The sequence below is a fragment of the Euprymna scolopes genome, chromosome 30 (genome assembly GCF_053919585.1).
Source record: "Euprymna scolopes isolate OS-2025 chromosome 30, ASM5391958v1, whole genome shotgun sequence".
Classification (NCBI taxonomy): Eukaryota; Metazoa; Mollusca; class Cephalopoda; order Sepiida; family Sepiolidae; genus Euprymna; species Euprymna scolopes.
In genome coordinates, this window is record NC_136511.1 from 18,535,361 (window position 1) to 18,562,812 (window position 27,452).

The following is a 27,452-nucleotide window of genomic DNA, read 5'->3' on the forward strand; positions in this document are numbered from 1 at the left end:
TCAAGTTTATATATATATAAGTACATACAGTACTGTTTCGCTGTTTCACAGCTCATCAATGCGGCTAGACAGGCAACTGCCTTAAGCCAGGGTGAAATCCGACCGGCCAAATGACAGTCAAGGCTTCTCACCATTGCGCTATAGGGCTGCTGCTGTGTGGGTAATGAATTAACGATGTTTTGACATCGTCCAAATTCCGCCGCTCGATTTGTTTACACAAAGAGCGTCGCTTAATACGCTATTGGCAGTTTGTCTATCACTTCCCAATATGCTCAACCCAAGATAGGGAGCATTATAGTAATTCACACACAGTACTGTTTCGCTGTTTAACAGATAGGAAGCATTATAGTAATTCACACACAGTACTGTTTCGCTGTTTAACAGATAGGGAGCATTATAGTAATTCACACACAGTACTGTTTCGCTGTTTAACAGATAGGAAGCATTATAGTAATTCACACACAGTACTGTTTCGCTGTTTAACAGATAGGGAGCATTATAGTAATTCACACACAGTACTGTTTCGCTGTTTAACAGATAGGAAGCATTATAGTAATTCACACACAGTACTGTTTCGCTGTTTAACAGATAGGAAGCATTATAGTAATTCACACACAGTACTGTTTCGCTGTTTAACAGATAGGAAGCATTATAGTAATTCACACACAGTACTGTTTCGCTGTTTAACAGATAGGAAGCATTATAGTAATTCACACACAGTACTGTTTCGCTGTTTAACAGATAGGGAGCATTATAGTAATTCACACACAGTACTGTTTCGCTGTTTAACAGATAGGAAGCATTATAGTAATTCACACACAGTACTGTTTCGCTGTTTAACAGATAGGAAGCATTATAGTAATTCACACACAGTACTGTTTCGCTGTTTAACAGATAGGAAGCATTATAGTAATTCACACACAGTACTGTTTCGCTGTTTCTGTATGTCAATGACTACAAATATATATTTGTAGTCATTGACATACAGTCCTGTTTCATTACATAACAACTCATCAGTGCCGCTAGACTAGCACTTCTTCCAAACCGAGTATTGAAGCTAGAATCATCACGTTGACAGTCAGCAGTTCTACGGATGGGCCCACAAAATAAACCATAAAATAAAAAGTATAAATAAAATATTAAAAAAATATATATATAATTTAAAGGAGATTAGAACAATAGTCTAAAGAGCAGAGTGTATTTTAATGTAATAGTAAAATTACTAATTTAATTAAAATACAGGAAAAGAAAAAGTGCTCATTGTAATTCAGATACCTATCGATATTTATATATATATATATATATATATATATATATATATATATATACTTATATATATATATATAAAGTCTAAAGGTTAAAAAAAGCAAAAATACATGAACCATAGAATAAAAAGTATAAATAAAATATTAAAAAAATAATTGATATAACAGGTCCAACAGATAAAACAACGAACATATACAGTATGAACTTTGAAACGTACAATCAACTCATTTTGAGCGAAATAAATAAAAATTATAAAATGGCAATGGAAGAAGATCTTTACGACATAAATTATTTAAAATGTGAAAAAATAAATGTTGCCCAAGTGTTTGGAGGTGTGTGTTATGCAAAACAAAAAAAAAGTAGTAGTAGGCAGGCAGGCTTGAACCCGTGACCCGAAGGCGGAAAAAAAAGTAAAAGAAAACCTGACGTCTTACCCCTACTCCATGAAGCGACCGGAAGTTCAGGATGTTGAAATTAGTAAAGTCGTTCGAACTGATACGATAACTTGCAAAAATGGTGACGCAAAAAAAAAAAAAAAAAATATGACCCTCCTTGTAGAAAACTGCCCAGGAATTAGTGTTTTAAGCTAATTTTTTATATTTATCGTCCGAAAGGTTGGGCTTCAAAACGATACCAATCTCGTAAAAATCATATTATCCATCTATAACTCCTGAACTATACGAGAAAGCACTAAAATTAGCAGAAAATGAAACAGATATAACTAGATTAGAAATAGAAATTAAAAAAAATACCAAGAAAAGATACAATAATGTATTATAAACAAGAAAGGATATAGAAAACCACTTTGATGTTACAATGGGGTATCCAGACTCTGCATAGATAATGAACTTAGTAGGTCTGTACATACTAAAGGGGATTAATAAAAAAATACCGGGCTTAAATGGAGGGCTAATTAATGTTTAAAATGAAATAGGTATGTTATACATTTGAAGCCAAATTATAACACAGAGATTTTGTAAAAAGAAAACAAAACATTTATTTGTGTAAAATTATTGATTATTTTTGACATAATACGTCTCGATTTGAAATCTTAAATCCTAAAACACTTGAATTAATAAAGAAAAATGAAATTTGGACAATACTTTTTGTTAAAATTTCCCACAAAAAAAGAGGACCCCCCCCCCTTTTAATAAAGCTATATGCAACTAAATATAACCCACATTTTTATTCCATAATTTATAGTAATTGATTAATTAGTTTAGGATTGAATCATGTATATATAACTTTATAAACCTGCATAATCACGTTGACACACCAGTTCTCAGTAGATAAGCAACGTTAAGCCTGGTCAGTAACAGATGGGTGACCAAGTTGCGAGTTCCATGTAGGAGAATGTCGACACTTCTCTGAAAGAGTTGCAAAAACCTAGCATCGTCATCTCCCCTGATGGGGATATACATGCGACTCATTTCACACTCCCATGGAACTCTCTCCTTTGGAGGACGTCAGTTAAACTTGCATAGGGTTAGTGTCGTTTCTATTTTGCCAATTTTATAAATCTGTGTAACTCGATGAAGCTAGATGTTATGAGGAGCAGCTAACGGATAATTTTCTGTCTGTTGGGTTGGAATTGAATAAGGGGAGATAATGCAAAAGCTAAAAATGGCCGCATCAATTTTGCGTCACTACCTGAACAGTTTGTTGCATTATTGAATATATATATATATATACATATATATATATATATATATATATATATATATATATATATAGTCTTTGAAGTTTTTAACATTTGAAACCACACAAAAAATTATTTTTTATCATTCATCTAGTCAGTAAGTCATTTAATCACCTGCAATCACTGCATCAACTCTCAAATTTACTATAATACCAATTTTTATATTTTTTAAGGGATCATCAGTTGTTTACCATGAAACACTGTTTCGGGGATTTAAAAACAAAACAGTGTATTACATCATGGCTCCCCAGCAGTGTTGATCAAACACCACCACATATATATATATATTATAAGCTCTATTTCCTTTTAGGTTTTATTGAGCTTTTACATCTGGCTGAGATTACTTTACTTGTAAATATTAACTCTTTAATATTTATAATATATTTTAAGTTTACCATTTTGATTACCTTGGTAAACTTATTGTAATTTTTATTTATTTTATATATATATATATATATATAACTAGTTGGGCACTTGGCATTGCCTGGTCATACAATGCGCTTTAACATGATAATTTAATTTATGCATATATCTAATATTTCCCCCAAACCTCTGACCTTGATGGAGGAGAGACTAAATCTTGCTAATATGATTTCAAATGGTCTAGAAATAACAGCAAGGGGAGACTTGATTCCAAACTTCCATTATATTATTTTAAATTTCTTTATATTTTTTTATATTTATATCGGATACATATCAATGATAAATATTTCTCATATGTTATGTCTCCCTTCTTTGGAAATAGATTACGATTATGAATATCTCCAGTATCAAATAATCCTTATACACTGTGAAATTTACTTTATGTATGAAAACCAAAGAGGGGAAATATAACATATGAGAAATATTTATCATTGATATATATATATTTTTTTTTAATTTAATTTTCACCCCAAACAAGGCACAGTGCCACTTTGAAGCAGGGGGCTACTATCAGGGACTTAATTAGCAGGGTCATTATGAAGGAAGATGAATAGAAAGATGTTTGTTCACATTACACTTGAACTTTTGCATATCAATACAGTTGGGAAAGCAGAATCCCGGAAGGAGTTACAAAGACCTGCAGTTCTGGGGAAGAAACTATTGGAGTAAAAGGCTTTCTTGCACCTAGGAATCTCTACTGTAAAGGGATGAGACTTAGTATCTGATACAAATATAAAAAAGAATAATATAAAGAAATTTAAAATAATATAATGGAAGTTTGGAATCAAGTCTCCCTTGCTGTTATTTCAGATCATTTGAAATCCTATTAGCAAGTTTTAGTCTCCCCTCCATCAAGGGCAGAGGTTTTGAGGGAAATATATATGCATAATTAGCAGGGAATATTTCAAAACCAAATATGTATTTATTTTTACTTTCATAATATTTTATTGTCTTACACGTGTTTCATTGAATGGTGAAAAAAAACATCAGAAAACTCATCAGGAGATGGTTTATATGTTCTGAGGGACATAAAAACTGTTTCTTTCTTTGGTGGTATTCCAGTATTCAATGAAACACGTATAAGACACAATAAAATATTATGAAAGTTTGGTTTTGGAATGTTCACTACTGATCGATATGCTCTGAAAGTGTAAGTGCATTTTCATTGAGTTTTTCTGCTAATTGGAAAAATTTTTTTTATATATATATTGTATGTATATATTTTATAATCACAAGTAATATATATATATATATATATATATATATATATATATATATATATATATATATATATATATATATATATATATACACTAATTGTGCGCCCAGCATGGCCAGTTGTACAATACGCTTAAACATAATATTTTAATTTGTGCAGATTGCATATGAATTATTACAACATTATATATATACTAATTGTGCACCCAGCATTGCCCGGTCATACAATATGCTACAACATGATATTTTAATTCATGCAGATTGTGTATGTATTATAGAATCAATCTTCTATATTAAATATTATGATATAAGGAATAATTTTTTTCTTTTTTTTTTTTTACTCATGATGGTGTCATTCATCAAATTCCGTCTGTGTTTGTTTACAATATCAGGTCTGCTAATGTTTTGGTTTGACAATGAATGCCTTGGAATGACAGTAGTTCTTCCAGATGACAGTAGTTCTGCTTTTTTTAGAAGTGATTATAATCACAAGTAGTATATATATATATATATATATATATATATATATATATATATATATATATATATTAGCTGTGCGCCCAGCATTGCCCAGTTGTACAATACACTTAAACATGATATTTTAATTTGTGCAGATTGCATATGGATTATTATAGAATCCATCTTCTATTAAATATTATATGTTACGAGGAATAATTTTTTTTTTTTTTTTTTACTCATGATAGTGTCATTCATCAAATTCCGTCTGTGTTTGTTTACAATAACATGTCAGCTGATGTTTTGGTTTGACAATGAATGCCTTGGAAAAGTTACTTCTGATTAATGTTTTAAAATATGAAAATGTAAAAATGATTTGCTGTGATTTTAAATGGTATCTTTTATCGTAAATTGAACTGATTAATAAGCAAAAATAAAAATAAAATGGTGAGGTACACCTGGGCTCTAACAGGGGATCACTCGATATGTAGTCGAATAAACTGAGCTATTTTTCCAGATGACAGTAGTTCTGCTTTTTTTAGAAGTGATTATAATCACAAGTAGTATATATATATATATATATATATATATATATATATATATATATATATATATATATATACTAGCTGTGCGCCCAGCATTGCCCAGTTGTACAATACACTTAAACATGATATTTTAATTTGTGCAGATTGCATATGGATTATTATAGAATCAATAATCTATTGCTTATTATATATTACAAGGAATAATTTAGCCGGTGGACTAATTCCTACAAAAAAAAATAAATAAAAATAATAATGATAATGTCATTCATTAAATTCCATCCGTGTTTGTTTACAATATCATGTCAGTTGATATTTGAGCTTGACTATCTTTAAAATAGGCTTTCTTCTATTATAGATACAGATTAAGAATTTTTAAAGGGGAATATTTTACGTTACACCAACCAAGGGTACACCAGTGTAATGTAAAATATTCCCCAATAAAAATGATTCTTTTTTTTATCTATAAGAGAAAAAAAAGACTATTTTTAAGATCAGATTTTTTTTTTTTTTTTTGATACTCATCAGATGAATTTCTGTACAAAGCATATCTAAGAACACTACCAGACATATAAATTACCTCTGTGTGAAATTTGCAAAAAATAGTCTCAGCCGTTTCAGAATCTATGAGGAAGGAACTCTCTCTCTCACACACACACACTCACAAAGTGACTTTTATATAATAATAAAAATTTTCTAGCTTGCACTTTTCAAATGCGAAAATCATATATACACCTGACAATTCTTTTGTCATTATTCTTGAAATCAACACAGAGAGTAATTTATCAACAAAGAAATTTTATTTACAATTTGCCCATCGACAAAGAAAGAGACGGTTGGTTTGTGTGTGGCGGCCGAGAAAATGTCAATCACATTGGAAGACTGTCAGTCTGCTCTGTTATTTATGTTATCTGTCATAGATCGGCATCAACTGACATTCATGGGGTGTAAATATTAAAAATATTACATTGTTCTTTTTTATTTTGTATTGCACAATTTATAACCTCCAAACCTGAAATGTAACCTTTCTTTATTTTTGATGATAATTACAATTCTGGTCTCATTTTATGGGACACAAAAATGTAGATCAAAAATCCATCTGGAATGTACATGTGTGGACACCTCTGCTTTCATCAGTCTCACCCTGACTCCATATCCAACAAAAATAATTCATTTTTTAATTATCGAAACATTTCTACTTCTGACTGGTTTTAATTTAAAACTTGCTTATTTGCAGTAAGATCGAAAGAATCTCCAAAACCGACGACAAAAACAATGCCCACATCGAAGTCAACATCACCGCCCACATCAAAGTCAACATCATCACCAGAAACAAAGACAATTCCAGTAAGACGTCTTGTCCTAAAAAAAGGAGAATTGGAAAAATCGAAGGTATTATTTAAATTACATTTCTGCATTAATACTCCTTAAGTGATATTTCATCCTTTATATTTCTTCAATAACATTTCAATTGCTTAATTTCTATAATAACATTCCAATACTCCTTAAATGACATTTCATTCTCTATATTTCTTCAATTACATTTCAATTGTTAAATTTCTATAATGACATTCCAATACTCCTTAAATGACATTTCAATCTCTATATTTCTTCAATTACATTTCAATTAGTAAATTTCTATAATGACATTCCAATACTCCTTAAATGACGTTTCAATCTCTATATTTCTTCAATTACCTTTCAATTGTTAAACTTCTATAATGACATTCCAATACTCCTTAAATGACGTTTCATTCTCTATATTTCTTCAATTACATTACAATTGTTAAACTTCTATAATGACATTCCAATACTCCTTAAATGACGTTTCAATCTCTATATTTCTTCAATTACCTTTCAATTGTTAAACTTCTATAATGACATTCCAATACTCCTTAAATGACGTTTCAATCATATAAAATAGATGTTAATCATTTCAATTTCTTAATTTCAGGCTGACGTAATCGTCATATAAAATAGATGTTAATCATTTCGATTTCTTAATTTCAGGCTGATGCAATCGTCATATAAAATAGATGTTAATCGTTTTAATTTCTTAATTTCAGGCTGACGTAATCGTCAATTCAGTTTCAAGAAATCTGGATTTATCCAGCGGTCAACTTTCGAGAGCAATTCTTCAATCTGCTGGACCAGAAATCCAAAAAGAATGCAACAATCATTCCGAAATCAATCACTTGGAACTTATTGTTACAGAAGCTTACAATTTACCATGCAAAATTGTTTTTCACATCTGTCTTCCTCCCCACAATTCAAATATGAACAATGTAAGTAAATTTATCTGTACCCGAAAAATCTGTTATATTTTTTATTTTATTTTTTAATTCATTTTCACCCTACACATTACCACTTTGATGGACATAAGCTACTGGGGTACTATGTGGGGAGTTGGGCAGCAAGATATCGGTTCAAGCTACACTAATTTTAATGACCAAGACCTTTCTGATTCTTTCTATTCTGATCTTCAGAACATGATGCAATGGGGAAAAGGTGGCTGGCTAATTTTAATACATTGAAAACCAAGCTTCTTTCCTTTCATCATCATCGCTCTGACCCTCATCAATTGAAATGAACGTTTCTCGTCTTGGGGGGAAGCTCCATCTCTTGACATGCTTCTGGGACTGACCTTCACTCTTGATTTGAAATGGAACACATACATCGTCTGTTGCTAAGATCGTTGGTAAAATTGTTGGATCACTCTACCACTCCGGTAGGTATTTCACTGCCGGTGCAACCCTCTATCTGTATAAGAGCCAGGTATGCCCTAAAATGGAGTACTGAGCAGGAGTTGCTTGCGGCTCACTATATAGCTTGGATAGAGTTCAAAACTAACATAGAAACAATAGATGATGCCCTTTTCTCTTCCTTATAACCTGTCTCTGCTCTATCGTTATTTTCATGGCAGGTGCTCGACTGAACTCCAATCTATGGTTCCTCCTTGCCAAACATTAACAAAAAACACTCGACCAGCTACAACCTCTATAAACGGTTTCCCCACGCTCTATTGGTGCCTAAATCTAAACACAGATTCTATGAACAAAGCGTCTTTCTTAAAACTGCCTGCCTATGGAACACTGTTCCACTGTCCTATATCCCAGTTGAATACAACAAATTTATCTGTACCTGAAAACTCTGTTGTATATATTTTATTTTATTTTATTATTTTTTTTTTATTACATTTTCACCCCACACAAGGCATATTGCCACTTTGATGGACATAAGCTACAGGGGTACTATGTGGGGAGTTGGGCAGCAAGATATCGGTTCATGCTACACTTGAACTTCTGCATGTCAGTACAGTTGGGGAAGCAGGGATCCGGAAGGGAATTCCAAAGTCTAGTGGTTTAGGGGAAGTAACTACTGGAGTAGAAGGCTCTCTTACATCTGAGGATCTCTATTGTGAAGGGGTGGGATTTAGCTTTTTGTCGGGTTTGTTGGGGGTATTTATGTTAAGGGGTACAAGTACTTACAGTTTATCAGAGCATCCACCGTTAAAGTACTTGTAGAACAGGCAGAGGGATGCTACATTTCGTCGATCGGACAGAGGCGGAAGCTTAGATGACAGTTCAGGATCTATCAGGTTGGCGACTGACAGCGATACTCCATACATGGACGAATGGTGGCTTTATAGAGGTACAGGATACTTTCGGGCGTTAGTAACTTTCTAGCACGTTAGAGAGAATCTACATTCTTCGCAGCGGTCCTGGCAATGCTCTCAATGTAATTGTTCGAACTCATGTTTCCTGTGAACGTTAGGCCGAGGAGTTTAAAAGATGTTTTTTCAGTTGTAAGCCATGAGAAGAGAAATGTTGTTTCCGAACAGAATGTATCGATCCATACAAACTTTGAATCGTACAGTTGTACGTACAGGGTGGAACGATAAAGTTTTCACTTTTCACTTTTACGTAAAATTTTCACCCGAAAGAAAACAACATTTTAATGGACCCAACAAAAAAAATGAACAACACTATGGCTTTATTTTAAAACTTTTAGTGAAAAAAATCAATTAAGGTAACTTGATTATATAGTAGAGCTGACATCTATTCAATGTAGCCGCCTTCAGCCTCAATCATTGCCTAGCTTCCCTTGCATGTACTTTCTTCCTTTTTTTTTTCTTTTTCTTTCTTGAAGATTATAATGCTGGATATGGGGCAGCCAAACCAGCTGCCAACATTGCCCTGTTTTTTTATTGAAACCAACCGAGAGCTCTTTTTAGTATCCTCGCTCTTCCCTTAAGTGCAATTGTCTGAATCTCTTTTGCACTTGGTTCACCAGGAATATTAGTTAGGTAGGACTTCAGGTTCTTCTTCATAAGCCCGTGTGGCACCTATAATAACTGGTATGATTGATATCTCCCTAAGATTTCAGTTTCTTAACATATCATACATGGGACAATCTTCCAGAATACAACTTCCTGTGCACACAGTTTTAATTTTACATGGGACCATCTTCCAGAATACAACTTCCTGTGCACACAGTTTTAATTTTACATGGGACCATCTTCCAGAATACAACTTCCTGTGCACACAGTTTTAATTTTACATGGGACAATCTTCCTGAATACAACTTCCTGTGCACACAGTTTTAATTTTACATGGGACCATCTTCCAGAATACAACTTCCTGTGCACACAGTTTTAATTTTACATGGGACCATCTTCCAGAATACAACTTCCTGTGCACACAGTTTTAATTTTACATGGGACCATCTTCCAGAATACAACTTCCTGTGCACACAGTTTTAATTTTACATGGGACCATCTTCCAGAATACAACTTCCTGTGCACACAGTTTTAATTTTACATGGGACCATCTTCCAGAATACAACTTCCTGTGCACGCAGTTTTAATTTTACATGGGACCATCTTCCAGAATACAACTTCCTGTGCACACAGTTTTAATTTTACATGGGACCATCTTCCAGAATACAACTTCCTGTGCACACAGTTTTAATTTTACATGGGACCATCTTCCAGAATACAACTTCCTGTGCACACAGTTTTAATTTTACATGGGACCATCTTCCAGAATACAACTTCCTGTGCACACAGTTTTAATTTTACATGGGACCATCTTCCAGAATACAACTTCCTGTGCACACAGTTTTAATTTTACATGGGACCATCTTCCAGAATACAACTTCCTGTGCACACAGTTTTAATTTAACATGGGACCATCTTCCAGAATACAACTTCCTGTGCACACAGTTTTAATTTTACATGGGACCATCTTCCAGAATACAACTTCCTGTGCACACAGTTTTAATTTTACATGGGACCATCTTCCAGAATACAACTTCCTGTGCACGCAGTTTTAATTTTACATGGGACCATCTTCCAGAATACAACTTCCTGTGCACACAGTTTTAATTTTACATGGGACCATCTTCCAGAATACAACTTCCTGTGCACACAGTTTTAATTTTACATGGGACCATCTTCCAGAATACAACTTCCTGTGCACACAGTTTTAATTTTACATGGGACCATCTTCCAGAATACAACTTCCTGTGCACACAGTTTTAATTTTACATGGGACCATCTTCCAGAATACAACTTCCTGTGCACACAATTTTAATTTTACATGGGACCATCTTCCAGAATACAACTTCCTGTGCACACAGTTTTAATTTTACATGGGACCATCTTCCAGAATACAACTTCCTGTGCACACAGTTTTAATTTTACATGGGACCATCTTCCAGAATACAACTTCCTGTGCACGCAGTTTTAATTTTACATGGGACCATCTTCCAGAATACAACTTCCTGTGCACACAGTTTTAATTTTACATGGGACCATCTTCCAGAATACAACTTCCTGTGCACACAGTTTTAATTTTACATGGGACCATCTTCCAGAATACAACTTCCTGTGCACGCAGTTTTAATTTTACATGGGACCATCTTCCAGAATACAACTTCCTGTGCACACAGTTTTAATTTTACATGGGACCATCTTCCAGAATACAACTTCCTGTGCACACAGTTTTAATTTTACATGGGACCATCTTCCAGAATACAACTTCCTGTGCACACAGTTTTAATTTTACATGGGACCATCTTCCAGAATACAACTTCCTGTGCACACAGTTTTAATTTTACATGGGACCATCTTCCAGAATACAACTTCCTGTGCACACAGTTTTAATTTTACATGGGACCATCTTCCAGAATACAACTTCCTGTGCACACAGTTTTAATTTTACATGGGACCATCTTCCAGAATACAACTTCCTGTGCACACAGTTTTAATTTTACATGGGACCATCTTCCAGAATACAACTTCCTGTGCACACAGTTTTAATTTTACATGGGACCATCTTCCAGAATACAACTTCCTGTGCACACAGTTTTAATTTTACATGGGACCATCTTCCAGAATACAACTTCCTGTGCACACAGTTTTAATTTTACATGGGACCATCTTCCAGAATACAACTTCCTGTGCACACAGTTTTAATTTTACATGGGACCATCTTCCAGAATACAACTTCCTGTGCACACAGTTTTAATTTAACATGGGACCATCTTCCAGAATACAACTTCCTGTGCACACAGTTTTAATTTTACATGGGACCATCTTCCAGAATACAACTTCCTGTGCACACAGTTTTAATTTTAACTTGAATTCTAATGGAAATTTCATCTGTTTGCTTAAACTAAACTCATGTGGAGTTTTCTATTTTTAATCAGAATTTTTTTTGTACATAAACTCCAAGTGCATTTGAGTACATTCGCTATGACTAGCTCAAAGGGTATTTGCTAAAATCGTTCCAAAGTGTATTTGACTCCAAGTGTATTCGCTGTGACCAGCTCAAAACAGAATTGATGAAATTAGGTCAAAGTTATTGTGTGCCATGGATTTTCATCAACTATTCTTCCCATTGCTGGCTCGTCATTTCCTTGCTGGCAAATGTTGATGGGAAAACACGTTGGGTCCACAAAGTAAAAGTTAAAAAAAACTGGAAAAACACAATGCCAATACTTCACACATATTTGACGACTGGACCTGAGAGTGTGTGTGTGTCTCATTTGCGTTCCGTCAAGGCTAGGCTTTGTGTCAGTCGTCAGCTCATCTCAATCTCTATTTTGTTGTTAGCTCTAAAAACTGTCCATCCGTTGTCCAACGCTACTCGCTATCAAGTCCCAACTCCCATCTGCTGCAAACGTCACTATTCTTCTCAGCATTGCTATCTGAAGTTTCCCCACCCAGGCTACTCAGAAGCTGCCCTTCCCTCCCCTAACCCTAACCCTAACCCTATTGATACCCCTGTCAAGTGTCATTGGTTCTGCAGGTTTCTATTGTCATTTTCACATCTAAAAGGCTTGATATAAAAATACCGACAGATTCATTGTTTGCTATTTCCCATTTCATTGGACATTGTAAGACACTTACTATCTGTCTATTGTCCCCCTCCCCTCAGTACTTAATATCACATATTAGCTTAAAGTGTATTTGCTATAAGCAGAGCTCAAAGCATATTTGGTAAAATCAGCTCAAAGTGTATACGTGTACATTAGCTCAATGTGTATTGGTCCTGACCAGCTCAAAGCTATTTGCTGATTTCAGCTCAAAGTGTATTTTCTTACACTAGCTCAGTGTATTTACCTACCAGCAGCTCAAAATGAATTTGTCTTTATTAGTTCAAAGTTTACTTTCTTATACAAGCTCAAAATTTAAAAATCTGATACAAGCCTTACTCTATCTACTGTCACTAGTTCAAAGTTTATTTCCTGATACTATCTCGTGCATATTTAAAGTTAATAACAATTTCTTTTTTTATGGTAAAAAGATGTTTCTTTTCTTTTTTTAACCCAGATTATTAAGAGATATATGAAAAAATGTCTACAATCAGCTGAAGTGTATAGTGTTTCCAGCATTTCTTTCCCAAGTCTTGGTACGGGACAACTGTCATATCCACCTGTAGATGTTGCCAAGGAAATGCTGTCTGCCGCCCAACAGCATCTGTCAGATCCATCTTCATCACTGAAGGAAGTTGATATCATTGTTTATCCAAGAGATGATCCTGTCTTAACGGTAATGTTTAAGTTAATTCTTTGATGGAAATCATTTTTGTAATTTCTATTTATTTTTATTATTAAAAGCATGTCATCATCATCATCATCATCATCATCATCATCATCATCATCATCATCATCAATATTACGAACATCATCATCATCATCATCATCATCATCATCATCATTGCCACCATCATCGTAGTCGTCATCATTATCGTCGTCACCGCCATCATCATCATAATCATCATCACTATTACACACATCATCGTCATCATCATTGTCATCATCATTGCGATCATCATCATTGTCATCATCATCATCATTGCCATCATCACCGTGATCATTATTATCGTCACCACTGTCATCATCATCATAATCATCATCAATATTACCATTATCATTTTCATCATAATTTTAATTATCATCATCACTATCATCATCATTATCATCATCATTATCATCATCATTGCCACGATCACCGTCATCGTCATCATTGTCATCACAAATATTACTAACATTATCATTATCACCATTGGCATCATCATCATCATCATCATCATATTGCCATCATCATCGTCATCATTGTCACTACCATTGCTGTCACCATCATAATTGTCGTTGTCACCCTCATCATCATCATCAACAACATTATCATGATCATTGCCATTGCCATTATCATCATCATCATCATTGCCACCATCACCGTCATCATTATTATCATCGTCACCGTCGTCATCATCATCATCGTTGCCACCATAACTGTCATCATCATCATCATCTTCATCACTATTACCAACTATCATTATCATCACCATCATTGTATTTATTGCCATCATCATTGCCATCATCATAATTGTCATTATCATCATTGCAAGCATCATCGTCGTCGTCATCATCATCATCATACTCATCATATTACCATTATCATCATCATCATTGCCACTACCATCACTACCATCATCATCATTATTGTCGTTGTCATCATTGTCATCATCATCAATTTCATCATTATCAACATCATAATTATTGTCATCATTATCATAATCATAAACAATATCATCAGTGTTGTCATTATCAACGTCATCATTGTCATCAACAGAATCATCATCGCCATTGGCATTTGCACATCATCATCAATTACATCTTTCATTCATTATCACCATTGCCGTCATCATCATTATAATCATCATCATCATCACCATCAACATCAATGTCATCATCAACATCATCATCATCGTCATCATTATCATAAGCATCAACGTCATCATTGTCATCAACATAATAATCATCATCATCGGCATTTGCACATCATCATCATCAATTACATCTTTCATTCATTTTCCCATTTTTACATCTTGTCACAAATCACATAACGAAATTCAAAGAATCTAATTTTCTTGCACTAAATAATGATGATGACAATAGTGATGACTAATTGATTTCATTGAAATGTTGAATTCTATGTGAATTATAGTTTATTGGCAAACATAAAGTATTACAGGAGTTGTTGTTTTGTGTTCGAAATCCCTATTATAATTTTCCCCTCTATTATAATATTTTTTCTATTATAATATTTAATAAAAATTGCTTTTTGCTTCTCTATAATAATATTAATCAAAGTTGTTTCTTCGTCCCATATAACATTTTAAAAAAGTTGTTTTTTGGTTCCCTATTATAATATTAATCAAAGTTGTTTTTGGTCCCCGATTAAAATATTTAATCAAAGTTGTTTTTTTCCAATATTAAGATATTTAATTAAAGTTGTTTCTTGGTCCCCTATTAGATAATGTAATCAAAGTTGTTTTTGGTCCCCTGTTATTATATTAAATCAATGTTGCTTTTTCGTTGCTTATTATAATATTTCATGAAATGTGTTTAGGTCCCCTATTATAATATTTAATCAAAATTGTTTTTTGGTCTCTTATTACAATATGGAATCAAAAATAATTCTTGTCCCCATTTATAATACTTAATTAAAGTTGTTTTTTGTACCCTATCATTATATTTAATCAAAGATGTTTCTTGGTCCCCTATTATTGTATTAATCAAAGTTGTTTTTTGTGCCCTATTATAATATTTAATCAATGTTGTTTTTTGGCCTCCTATTATATTTAATCAAAGTTGTTTTTTTGGTCCCCTCTTATAAAATTTAATCAAAGTTGTTTTTTCGTTTCCTATTATAATATTTAATCAAAGTACTTTCTTGGTCCCCTGTTATAACATGAAATGAAAGTTGTTTTTTGATCCCCTCTTATAATATGTAATCAAAGTTGTTTTTTGATCCCATATTATAATATTGAATCAAGGTTGTTTTTTAGTCCATTATTTTAATATTGAATAATAGTTCTTTTTAGTCCTCTATTATAATATTTAATACAAAGTTTTTTCCCCCCTATTATAAAATTTAATCAAAGTTATTTTTTTGTCCTCTATTATAATATTTGATCAAAGTTTTACTTGGTCCCCTATTAGAATATTTAATCAAAGTTGCTTTTTGGCCTCTATTATTAAATTTGATTGAAGTTGTTTTTTGGTTCCCTATTAAAATATTTAATCATGGTTGTTATATATATATATATCCCCTATTATAATATTTAATCTAAGTTGTTTTTTGGTCCCATATTAGATAATATAATCAAAGTTGTTTTTTGGTCTCCTGTTATTATATTAAATCAAAGTTGCTTCTTTGACTTCTATTATAATATTGAATCATACTTTTTTTGGTCCCCTATTATAATATTTAATCAAAGTTGTTTCTCAGTCCTATTTTTTTTACTATTGAATCATAGTTGTTTTTGGTCCTTTATTATAATATTTAATCTATGTTGTTTTTGTCTTTCCTATAATAATATTTCATCAGAGGTTGTTTTTGGTCCCTTAATATTATATTGATTTAAAGTTTTGTTTTAGTCCCCTATTATAATTATTTATGAAAGTTTTTTTTTGTTCCCTATTATAATTATTTATGAAAGTTTTTTTTGTTCCCTATTATAATTATTTATGAAAGTTTTTTTTGTCCCCTATTATAATTATTTATGAAAGTTTTTTTTTGTCCCCTATTATAATTATTTATGAAAGTTTTTTTTTGTTCCCTATTATTATTATTTATGAAAGTTTTTTTTTGTTCCCTATTATTATTATTTATGAAAGTTTTTTTTTTGTTCCCTATTATTATATGTAATTAAAGTTGTTTCTAGGTCCCCTATTACAATATTGAATCGAAGTTGTTTTTTGGTCTCATATTAAAATATGTAATCCAAGTTTTTTTGGTACACTATTATTCTATTAAATCACAGTTGTTTTTTGGTTCCCTATTATAATATTTTATCAAATGTGTTTTTGGCCCCCTATTATAATATTTAATCAAAGTTGTTTTTGGTCTCCTATTATAATATGGAATAAAAATTAATTTTTGGTCCCCATTTGTAATATTTAATCAAAGTTGTTTTTTGGTTTCCTATTACTGTATTAAATCAAAGTTCTTTTTTTGGTCCACTCTTATAATATTTAATAAAAATTGTTTTTTGTCACCTCTTATAAAATTTAATAAAGGTAGTTTCTTGGTCCCCTATTATAATATTTAATTAAAATTTACTGGAATATTTTATTATGATTTTTTCAGGCATTTTCAAATGAATTGAAGAATTTACCAAAAGTTCCAAATGTAAATATCGACAATCAATGCCAAGACCAAAATTCATCAACAGGTAAACTACTTTTAAACAAATTTTAAATCTTATAATATATATATATATATAAATATATATATATGAACAAATGATTAATAAAACATGTTAAAAGACATCTTGAAAAAGAGTTAAAAACATATTTAATTTAAAAAAAAGGAAACACAAGATAAGTGGATAGTCCTTAATCCGCGGAGTTGCGAAGGACTAGCCACTTATCTTGTGTTTCCTTTTTTTAAAATTAAATATGTTTTTAACTCTTTTTCAAGATGTCTTTTAACATGTTTTATTAATCATTTGTTCATATTATAAGCTCTATTTCCTTTTCGGTTTTATTGAGCTTTTACATCTGGCTGAGTTTATTTTACTTGTAAATATTAACTCTTTAATATTTATAATATATTTTAAGTTTACCATTTTGATTACCTTGGTAAACTTATTGTAATTTTTATTATATATATATATATATATATATATATATATATATATATATATATATATATATATATATAGTTGTGCGCAAAAGTATTCGACCCCTACCAAAATTGTCTTATTTCTTTGAATGGATACTTCAATAATCTTTAAAACCTTCTTTAACAACTAAGTTTTTTTTTTTTTTTTTTTTTTTTTTTTTTACAAAGGCATCACCACATTATCAAGGCCCAGAGGCCACTCAAGGATAAGGGTTAAAGAGTGTACAGTAGAAATTGGTCAATATAGTAATCATTAGTAATGAAAATTTGGTAAATTTAATAACTTATATGGAACGGCTCATCAAGAACTTATTTACTTTAGACTTGAACACAACCATATTGTAGTCAGCCGGAAAGCAGGAAAACGGAAGACAATTCCACAGGCGTGCAGTTCTAAGAAAGAAGCTTTGTTCATGGAATCTACGTTTAGGTTTAGCCACAGATAAAGAGTGGGGGAAATTATTGATAGTGTTTACAGCTAGACGAGTGTTTCTTGTGAAAGTTTGGCGAGGGGGGACCAAAGATTGAAGCTCAGTTGAACACTTTCCATGAAAATAACGATACATCAGAGACAAACTCGCAACATCTAATTTGATTGAAGTTCGAATAAACCGTATAGTTTTCAACAAAACATAATAAAAAAGTAATTAGTTCTTGATAATAAAAATAAATTTATTTACAAAAATAAAAATATGGATGTTGCAAAAGTATTCGAACCCTTTTCATTAATACTTGGTTGAAGCTCCTTTGACCTTGATTACTGCAAGTAAACGTTTCCTATAACATCTAACGAGACTTCTACATCTGTTCACTGGAATTTTAAGCCACTCTTCTTGACAGTACTGTTTTAATTCAATCAAATTAGATGGTTTTCTTTTATGTACCGCAATTTTTAAATCATGCCATAAGTGCTCAATCGGATTTAGGTCTGGAGACTGGGAAGGCCATTCTAGAACTTTCACCTTATTATTCTTTAACCATGCCTTAGTGCTCTTTGAAGTGTGTTTAGGATCGTTGTTCTGTTGAAAGGTATACCTCCTCCTATGCCCCAACTGGTTCGCAGACGGAATAAGATTTTCTTTCAGTATGGACTGATATTTTACTGAATCCATTCTTCCATCGATTATGGTTAATCTTCCAGTTCCATTTATACTGAAACAGCCCCACACCATGATTGATCTACCTCCATGCTTTACGGTTGGAACGGTATTCTTCACATTATAAGCAGTATTTTCTTTTCGCCAAACATAGCGTTGCTGGTTGCGTCCAAATAGTTCCACTTTCGTTTCGTCTGACCGAATTATATTATTCCAGTAATCAATAGGCATTTCTAGGAACTTTTTTGCAAAATTTAATCGAGCCTTTTGATGAGCTTTGGAAAGTAAGGGCTTCCTTCTGGCAATACGTCCATGCAATCCGGCACGATTTAATGCCCTACGAATAGTTGACAAGTGTACATCTGAGCCAGCATTCTTCAAATCGTTCTGCACGTCCTTTAGGTTAGATTTAGAGTCTATTGAAACTTGTCTAACAATTTTCCTAGCCCCACGTGTCGTAATTTTTCTTGGACGACCTGATCTTGGAAGACTTGATACAATCCCTTTTACTTTCCATTTTTTGATAATGGACATAATAGTCGACCGTGGTATAGAAAAACGTTTGGAAATTTTTTTATAACCTTCTCCAGACTAGTAGGCATCGATTACTTTCTTTTAATGTCTTCAGAGTACTCTTTGTTCTTTGTCATAATTGCAGATTTGTTGACGTTGAAAAAGAATTTTTTTTACTTGAAACAATTATTCAATCATTCAATATGGCATTGAAGTTCAATTTGAACTGATTTTAGATTCAGTAGAGTCAGAAATATTATTTATAGGAAATAAATACAAGGTCAGACTAAAATAATAAACTTAATGACGCTTTTATTTAAACTTTAAATTAAAGGGGTCGAATATTTTTGCAACATCCATATTTATATTTTTTGTAAATAAATTTATATATATTATTAATATCGAATTACTTTTCCTCATTTATTGTTGAAAAATATACAATTTATTCATAATTAGCTGTTAAAAGGCGTTATGAATATTTTTGAAGTATAGATTCAACGAAAAAAGAAAATTTAGACAGGGATCGAATATTTTTGCGCACAACTGTATATATATATATATATATATATATATATGTATATATATATATATATATATAATAAATAATAAAAATTTATATTACAAAATTCATGATGTTGACAATCTTATAGTTATTCCCTTAAATCAGTTAATTTATACAATTCTTGACAGTATCTGTTTCATAGCACAAAATCAATCATATAATTGTGATATCAATTAGTGAACCTATGATGCACTTAGATCCAATACTATACTGGAACAATGCCATACTTGAACAATACTATACTTGAACAATACTGTACCTGAAGAAAAGGATACCTGAACAATAATATACCTGAACATTACGATACCTGAACAATAATATACCTGAACATTACGATACCTGAACAATAATATACTTGAACCATACGATACCTTAACAATACAATACGTTAACAATACGATACCTGAACAATACTATACCTGAAGAATACGATATCTGAACAATACTATATCTTAACAATAATATACCTGAACATTACGATACCTGAACAATACTATACTTGAACCATACGATACCTTAACAATACAATACGTCAACAATACGATACCTGAACAATACTATACCTGAAGAATACGATATCTGAACAATACTATATCTTAACAATAATATACCTGAACAATAATATACCTGAAAATACAATACCTGAACAATACGATACCTGAACAATACGATACCTAAACAATACTATACCTGAACAATAATATACCTGAAAATACAATACTTGAACAATACGATACCTGAACAATACTATATCTTAACAATAATATACCTAAACAATACTGTACATGAACAATACGATACATTAACAATATGATAGGTTAACAATATGATACCTGATAAATACTATACCTGAACAATACTATACCTGAACAATACGATACCTCAACAATACTATACCTTAACAATACTATACCTGAACAATACTATACTTGAACAATATGATAAGTTAACAATACAATACATGAGCAATACTATACCTGAACAATACCATATCTGAACAATACTATACCTGAACAATAATATACCTGAACAATACAATACCTGAACAATACTATACCTGAATAATACAATACCTGAACAATACTATACTTGAACAATAATATACCTGAACAATAGTATACCTGAAAAATAATATATCTGAACAATACTATACCTGAACACTACTATACGTTAACAATACTATAACTAAACAATACCATACCTGAACAATACTATACTTGAACAATACTGTACCTGAACAATACTATATCTGAAAAATACCATAACTGAACAATACTATACCTTTACAATACTATACCTGAATAATACTATACCTAAACAATATGATACATTAACAATACGATACGTTAACAATACTATACCTGAATAATACTATACATTAACAATACGATACATAAACAATACTATACCTTAACAATACTATACCTGAAAAATAATACACTTGAACAATACTATACCTGACCATACTATACCTGAACAATAGGATAACTGAAAATACTATACCTGAACAATACAATGCCTGAACAATACTATACCTGAACAATAATATACCTGCACAATACGATACATGAACAATACCATATCTTAATAATACTATACCTGAACAATACGATACCTGAACAATATGATACCATAACAATACGATGACTGAACAATACTATACCTGAACAATACGATACTTGAACAATATGATACCTGAACAATACTATACCTGAACAATAATATACCTAAACAATACTATACCTGAACAATAATATACCTTCACAATACGATACCTGAACAATACTATACCTGAATAATACAATACCTGAACAATATTATACCTGAACAATACTATACCTGAACAATATGATACCTGAACAATACTATACCTAAACAATGCTATACCTTAACAATACTATACCTGAACAACACGATGCCTAAACAATACTATACCTGAATAATACTATACCTGAACAATACTATACCTGAACAATACGATACCTGAACAATACTATACCTATACAATACTATACCTAAACAATACTATACCTAAACAATAATATACCTAAACAATACTATACCTGAACAATTCTATACCTATAAAATACTATACCTGAACAATACTATACCTGAACAATACTATACTTGAACAATACTATACCTGAACAATTCTATACCTATACAATACTATACCTAAACAATACTATACCTGAACAATACTATACCTAAGCAATACTATACCTTAACAATACTATACCTGAACAATACGATTCTTGAACAATTCTATACCTATACAATACTATACCTTAACAATACTATACCTGAACAATACTATACCTGAACAATATGATACCTGAACAATACGATACCTTTACAATACTATACCTGAACAACACCATACCTGAACAATACGATACCTTAACAATACTATACCGTAACAATACTATACCCGAACAATACTATACCTGAACAACACCATACCTGAACAATATGATACCTTAACAATACAGTACCTTAACAATACTATACCTGAACAATAATATACCTTCACAATACGATACCTGAACAATACGATACCTTACGGCTATGACGTCACCCACGTGATTGTCTTTTCTAACTTGCTCTCTTTTTTATAACTTTCTTTTTTCCTTACTATGACGTCATTTTGCACATGGCTCGGTATTTGTACGCACGCTAATATACACAATCTGTTACAGTCAGTGAGACAACAGCATAACGTTCGTTAAATGGTAGAAATTAGGTAAAATTTTATTTGTTACGCGATCAGCTCAACAAGAGCTTGTTTACTTTGGACTTAAAGACAACCACGTTGTAATTAACTGGAAAGCAGGCCTGCAGTACAGAGTTCCACATGCAGGCAGTTCTAGGAAAAAAAGCTTTGTGGAATTTTCATTTAGGCACAGAGTGGAAGGAATTGTTGATAGTGGTTGTAGCTAGACGAGTGTTTATTGTGATAGAAAGTTTTGTAAAACATTCAGATTCTATTAAATTTGAAAAATCTTAAATCAATCTGTTCTTGACCAGTGTCTGGTTAGCGCAGATCACAACCTATGGAAATTGTCTTAATCTGTAAAAATCTTAAATTTTTTTATCATTTGGGCACTGTTACTTTTCTTCTTTTTTGCCACCAAAAAGAAAAAAAAAAAAAAAAAAAGAAAGAAAAATCATGTATAGCTTCCACACATCTGTCTGCACTCTGTAACATCAGATTTTCGCTTGAAAAACCCAAACCTTTTGAAATAAATATTACGGCACCAATTCATGATCAACTTGCCTCACAAAAATAATTTAGATTTGCTGAATTTAAATTTTGCTGAATTTAAATTTTGCTGAACTTAAATTTGGAAGAATTTAAATGTTTTTCACACTATTTATACATATCTTGGCAAAAATAGTGTCAGTTCATATACACAAAATATGGAATACAATTTTATAGAATTGCTTCCCAGCTGATTAATTACAACATGGTCATTTTCAAGTCAAATATTAACAAATTCTTGTCAAGCAATTCTCTTAAGTAATCAAATTCTGCCTAGTCTCACCTGTTGTCATTAATAATCACGGTGTTGTTTCACTCTCTGTCTGATCAACCAATTGACTATTACCCTCAAGTGGCTTTCAAACCTTGATAAGCAATGAATCTTTAGTACAAAAACAAAATCTATATATCTATAAAAGTGAAAGTGTCTGTGTGTCAGTGTGTCTGTCTGTATACATTTCCCTACGCAATAACTCTATCAATTTTAAGTCTACAGATTCAAAATTTGATATACAAGATTTGGGAAAATCGATGTGATTGGTTTTTCGGCCAGAAATTTGGCAATTAAGGGGTCAAAGTTCAACGATTTGACCTTTGAGAACTCTACCAAACTCCTCTGACAATTTTGGGTCTAAACACTTGAAATTTTAGATATAGATTCCTTGGACATGGATCTAACTTAATAACTGGATTTGAGCCCAAAACAATAAATGTTAAGAGGTCATAATAGGGGTCAAAGTTAAAAAAATTGACCGTTTTTTTTTTTTTGCTCAACATACACCTCCAAACACTCGGGCAACGCCGGGCACCCATGCTAGCATAATTATAAAATCCAACAACGTGTGTATATTTCTTGACTTATTTTTTGAAAAAACAAAAAACAAAACAAAAATTAAAAGAAATACAAAGACATGCAATTAGGCACATTTTAGATTTTTAAGAAATGATGAGTCAATTTTTTTTTACAAAGGAATCACCACTTATCAAGGCCCGGAGGACACTCGAGGATAAAAGTTAATGAGTACAATAGTCACTGGGAAAATGTCATGGTAATTGTTAGTAGTGGGGATTTAGTAAATTGGATTACTTAAGGGAACAGTTCATCAAGAACTTGTTCACATTGGACTTGAAGACGACCATTTTGTAGTCAGCTGGAAAGCAGGAAAACGGAACAGAGTTCAATAAGTGTGTAGTTCTAAGAAAGAAGCTTTGTTCGTCGAATCTATGTTTAGGTTTAGGCATAGGTAAAGAGTGGGGGAAATTATTGATAGTAGTTTCAGCTAAACGAGTGTTTTTTTATGACAGTCAGGCCAGGGGTGACTATAGATTGTAATAAAAAATAAAACGCATATTTGCTCTACAACAGTATTGAGCACTTTCTTAAGTTTTTATTAATTACCATCTCCTCTAAATATATATATATATATATATATATATATATATATATATATATATAATAGATTAGAATTATCAATATATACATTATATGACGTGTTCATTGGAAGAACAATGTAAGCGTCAAAAGTTGAAATTTTGCGATTTTTATATTATTTAATTGGAATTCCTTATTGAGATGAGTATTATTTATTAATTTATTTATTGCGGACTATTATCCTCATCTTTCTTAGTTGTTGTTTCATAACGTTTCGGCCAACTATTCTTCTGGCCTCCATCAGGAGATAACCGCGACGGGATAGGAACTCCGAATCTCCTAACTGCATTCTCAGCAATTACTGCCATTCATAGTTGTTGTCGTCTTACCCAAAGCTGGTCAGAGGCTTACATGGCCAAAACGTTGTGAGATGACAACAACCATGGAAGGCAGTAATTGCTGAGAATGCAGTTTGGATCTTCAGAGTTCCTATCCCGTCGCGGTTTCTGATTTTTGTCACAAAATACGTAAAATATAGAGGAAAATCTAATCACCAAAAAATCATTGCTGAAAGTATTTATATGAAAATAAGTGTTTGAATATTTGAAAGTATTTATATGAAAATAAGTGTTTGAATATTTGAAAGTATTTATATGAAAATAAGTGTTTGAATATTTGAAAGTATTTATATGAAAATAAGTGTTTGAATATTTGAAAGTATTTATATGAAAATAAGTGTTTGAATATATTGAAAGTATTTATATGAAAATAAGTGTTTGAATATTTGATATTTGTCTGTTGAAATGTGGATACATAGATTTTCTTTTAAATTCTCTACCTAACTATGTTCGATTTGTTTTGATTTTTCCAGACTTACAAATCAACAAACACTAACATCATTGTTGTTCATTCTAAAATATTTAATTTTGTAAGCCCCTTCGAATTAGACTGGAAGAAAGAGAACAAGTAAGGTTGACCAGTGGGAAAGAGAAACAACAAAACTGAAGCAAAATAGCAGAGAAGAATATGTCAGTAGTTTTTCAAAATGCATTGTAGGAAAGTGCAGGCTTCGATAAGCATGTTCTTGCAAGAGAAAGAAATGTCTCGTAAAAATAGGTGGACTAGAGAAGGTTGTGTTGATATTCAAATCATTCTGGAAAATAGGAAATTACAACGAGCCAAATTATTATGCTCGAAACATTTAACTTCTTTTTTGTGAAAAGTACCAAGTGGTGCTTACGTCATTCTTCCACCGAATGCATCATATATAAGATATGTATTTTATGTCCATACTAGCATGGATACCTGGCGTTTCCCGGGTCCACATGAAGTTCTGTTTGAACGCACATGCTATTCAAAGGATATTGAGCACTTTTTCATTATTATATGTCAACTCCATCGTGGACAATGTCGATACCCCAACAATACTTGATGTAATTGGTGTTTCCTTGCTTCATGTTCTGCAAAGTCAAAAGCAAGCAACAATGTTCCTCTATAAAACAACCAAACCAAACACAATGAATAAATATTTGAAGATTTAAATAACCTGAAAAGGGTTGGTATGCCATAAAACAACCAAGAAATACGCATAATGGCTTCCTGACTTGAAATGCACTAAATATTGATGTTATTTTCTTCTTTCTAGTTTGCAAAACTCAATCATGTTCTGCAAAGTAAAAAAAAAACAACAATTTTCCTCTACAAAACAATCAAAACAAACACAATGAATAAATATTTGAAGATCTAAAGAAGCATAAAATTTTTTCTGAATTAATGGATTCAATATTAAATGAACTGAAGTGTTGATATTCTGTAAAACAAAACAATCAATGATTTTCTTCAAAAATAAGTAAAGCATACTTGGCTCCATTTTATATCCATACTAGCATGGATACCCGGTGTAGCCCGGATCCACATGAAGTTTGGTGGTGAAGCACGTGCTATGCTAAGGATATTAAGCAGTTTTTCATTATTATATGTCAACTCCATCGTTACCCCCCCCCCCACAACAATTTAAGAAAAAAAATGATACTTAAAAACGGATACAAACACAAAAATGTAATCCTCTGCCCCCCAAGAAATATGTAACAACCTACCCACCAGGTGTTTTGGTAGAAGGGGTACAAAGACAAGTTATTCTCCGGATATTGAGCACTATTTGTTGCCCGTGCACTGACAGAAAACTCCGCGCCTTCCCCCCCCCCCCCAATAAAAAATAAATCAAAACAACTTTTCTTTCAATCAAAATTGTCCGCACAGGAAAAAAAAAAAAAGAAGATGAACCGCTGTGTTCGGACTCGAAATGCGAAAAAGGGGAAGAACGCAAAAACTTATTGATGAACGCGTTCGTCCACATGGCTACGAGAGCTTACGACATCATAACGTTGCAAAATAAACTTTTTAAATGTAGTTTTAGTTTGATACACGTGTGTGATTTGCGGAAAAAGCAACGCGAAAAAGGACCCCCCCCTTCCAGTTGACCGCCATAGAATTAATCTTTTTTCTAATTTTCGCATATTATGTATCCGAGGCATTCCTCTTTTAGATGGTATCGGTTTTAACCCAGTCAGATGCGGATGACAAAAGTTTTTAGCAGACATACAAACACGCTGTCAACTGGCTTACCTTGTTCTTGTGATTGACCCCTATTAGATTATTGTCTTCAAAGATATGTAAGTCTCATGTCTATGCTGATAAACTAGACACAATAGACCACTTGGAAGACAACATTCAATGCGTTATTGCTGAAATACAGCCAAATTTAATGCGTACTAGCAGTTCAGCCTGGCTTTGCTTGAGCCCTATGTCTATGTACTGTTCATAACTTTAAAGAAAACACAAAA

At 32.1% G+C, this 27,452-nt stretch overlaps 1 protein-coding gene across 3 annotated transcripts in view; it reads left to right on the forward strand.

The window, feature by feature from the left end:
• LOC145254688 (uncharacterized) overlaps positions 1 to 27,452 on the forward strand; it is a 211,898-nt gene that overhangs the window by 63,878 nt on the left and 120,568 nt on the right. For all 3 annotated transcript variants that reach the window (XM_080113348.1, XM_080113347.1, XM_080113346.1), the window contains exons 11-14: positions 6,842 to 6,996; positions 7,671 to 7,889; positions 13,442 to 13,660; positions 17,267 to 17,351. In XM_080113348.1, the coding sequence (XP_079969474.1) occupies positions 6,842 to 6,996; positions 7,671 to 7,889; positions 13,442 to 13,660; positions 17,267 to 17,351 (678 nt within the window). The remainder of the gene's footprint in view (positions 1 to 6,841; positions 6,997 to 7,670; positions 7,890 to 13,441; positions 13,661 to 17,266; positions 17,352 to 27,452) is intronic.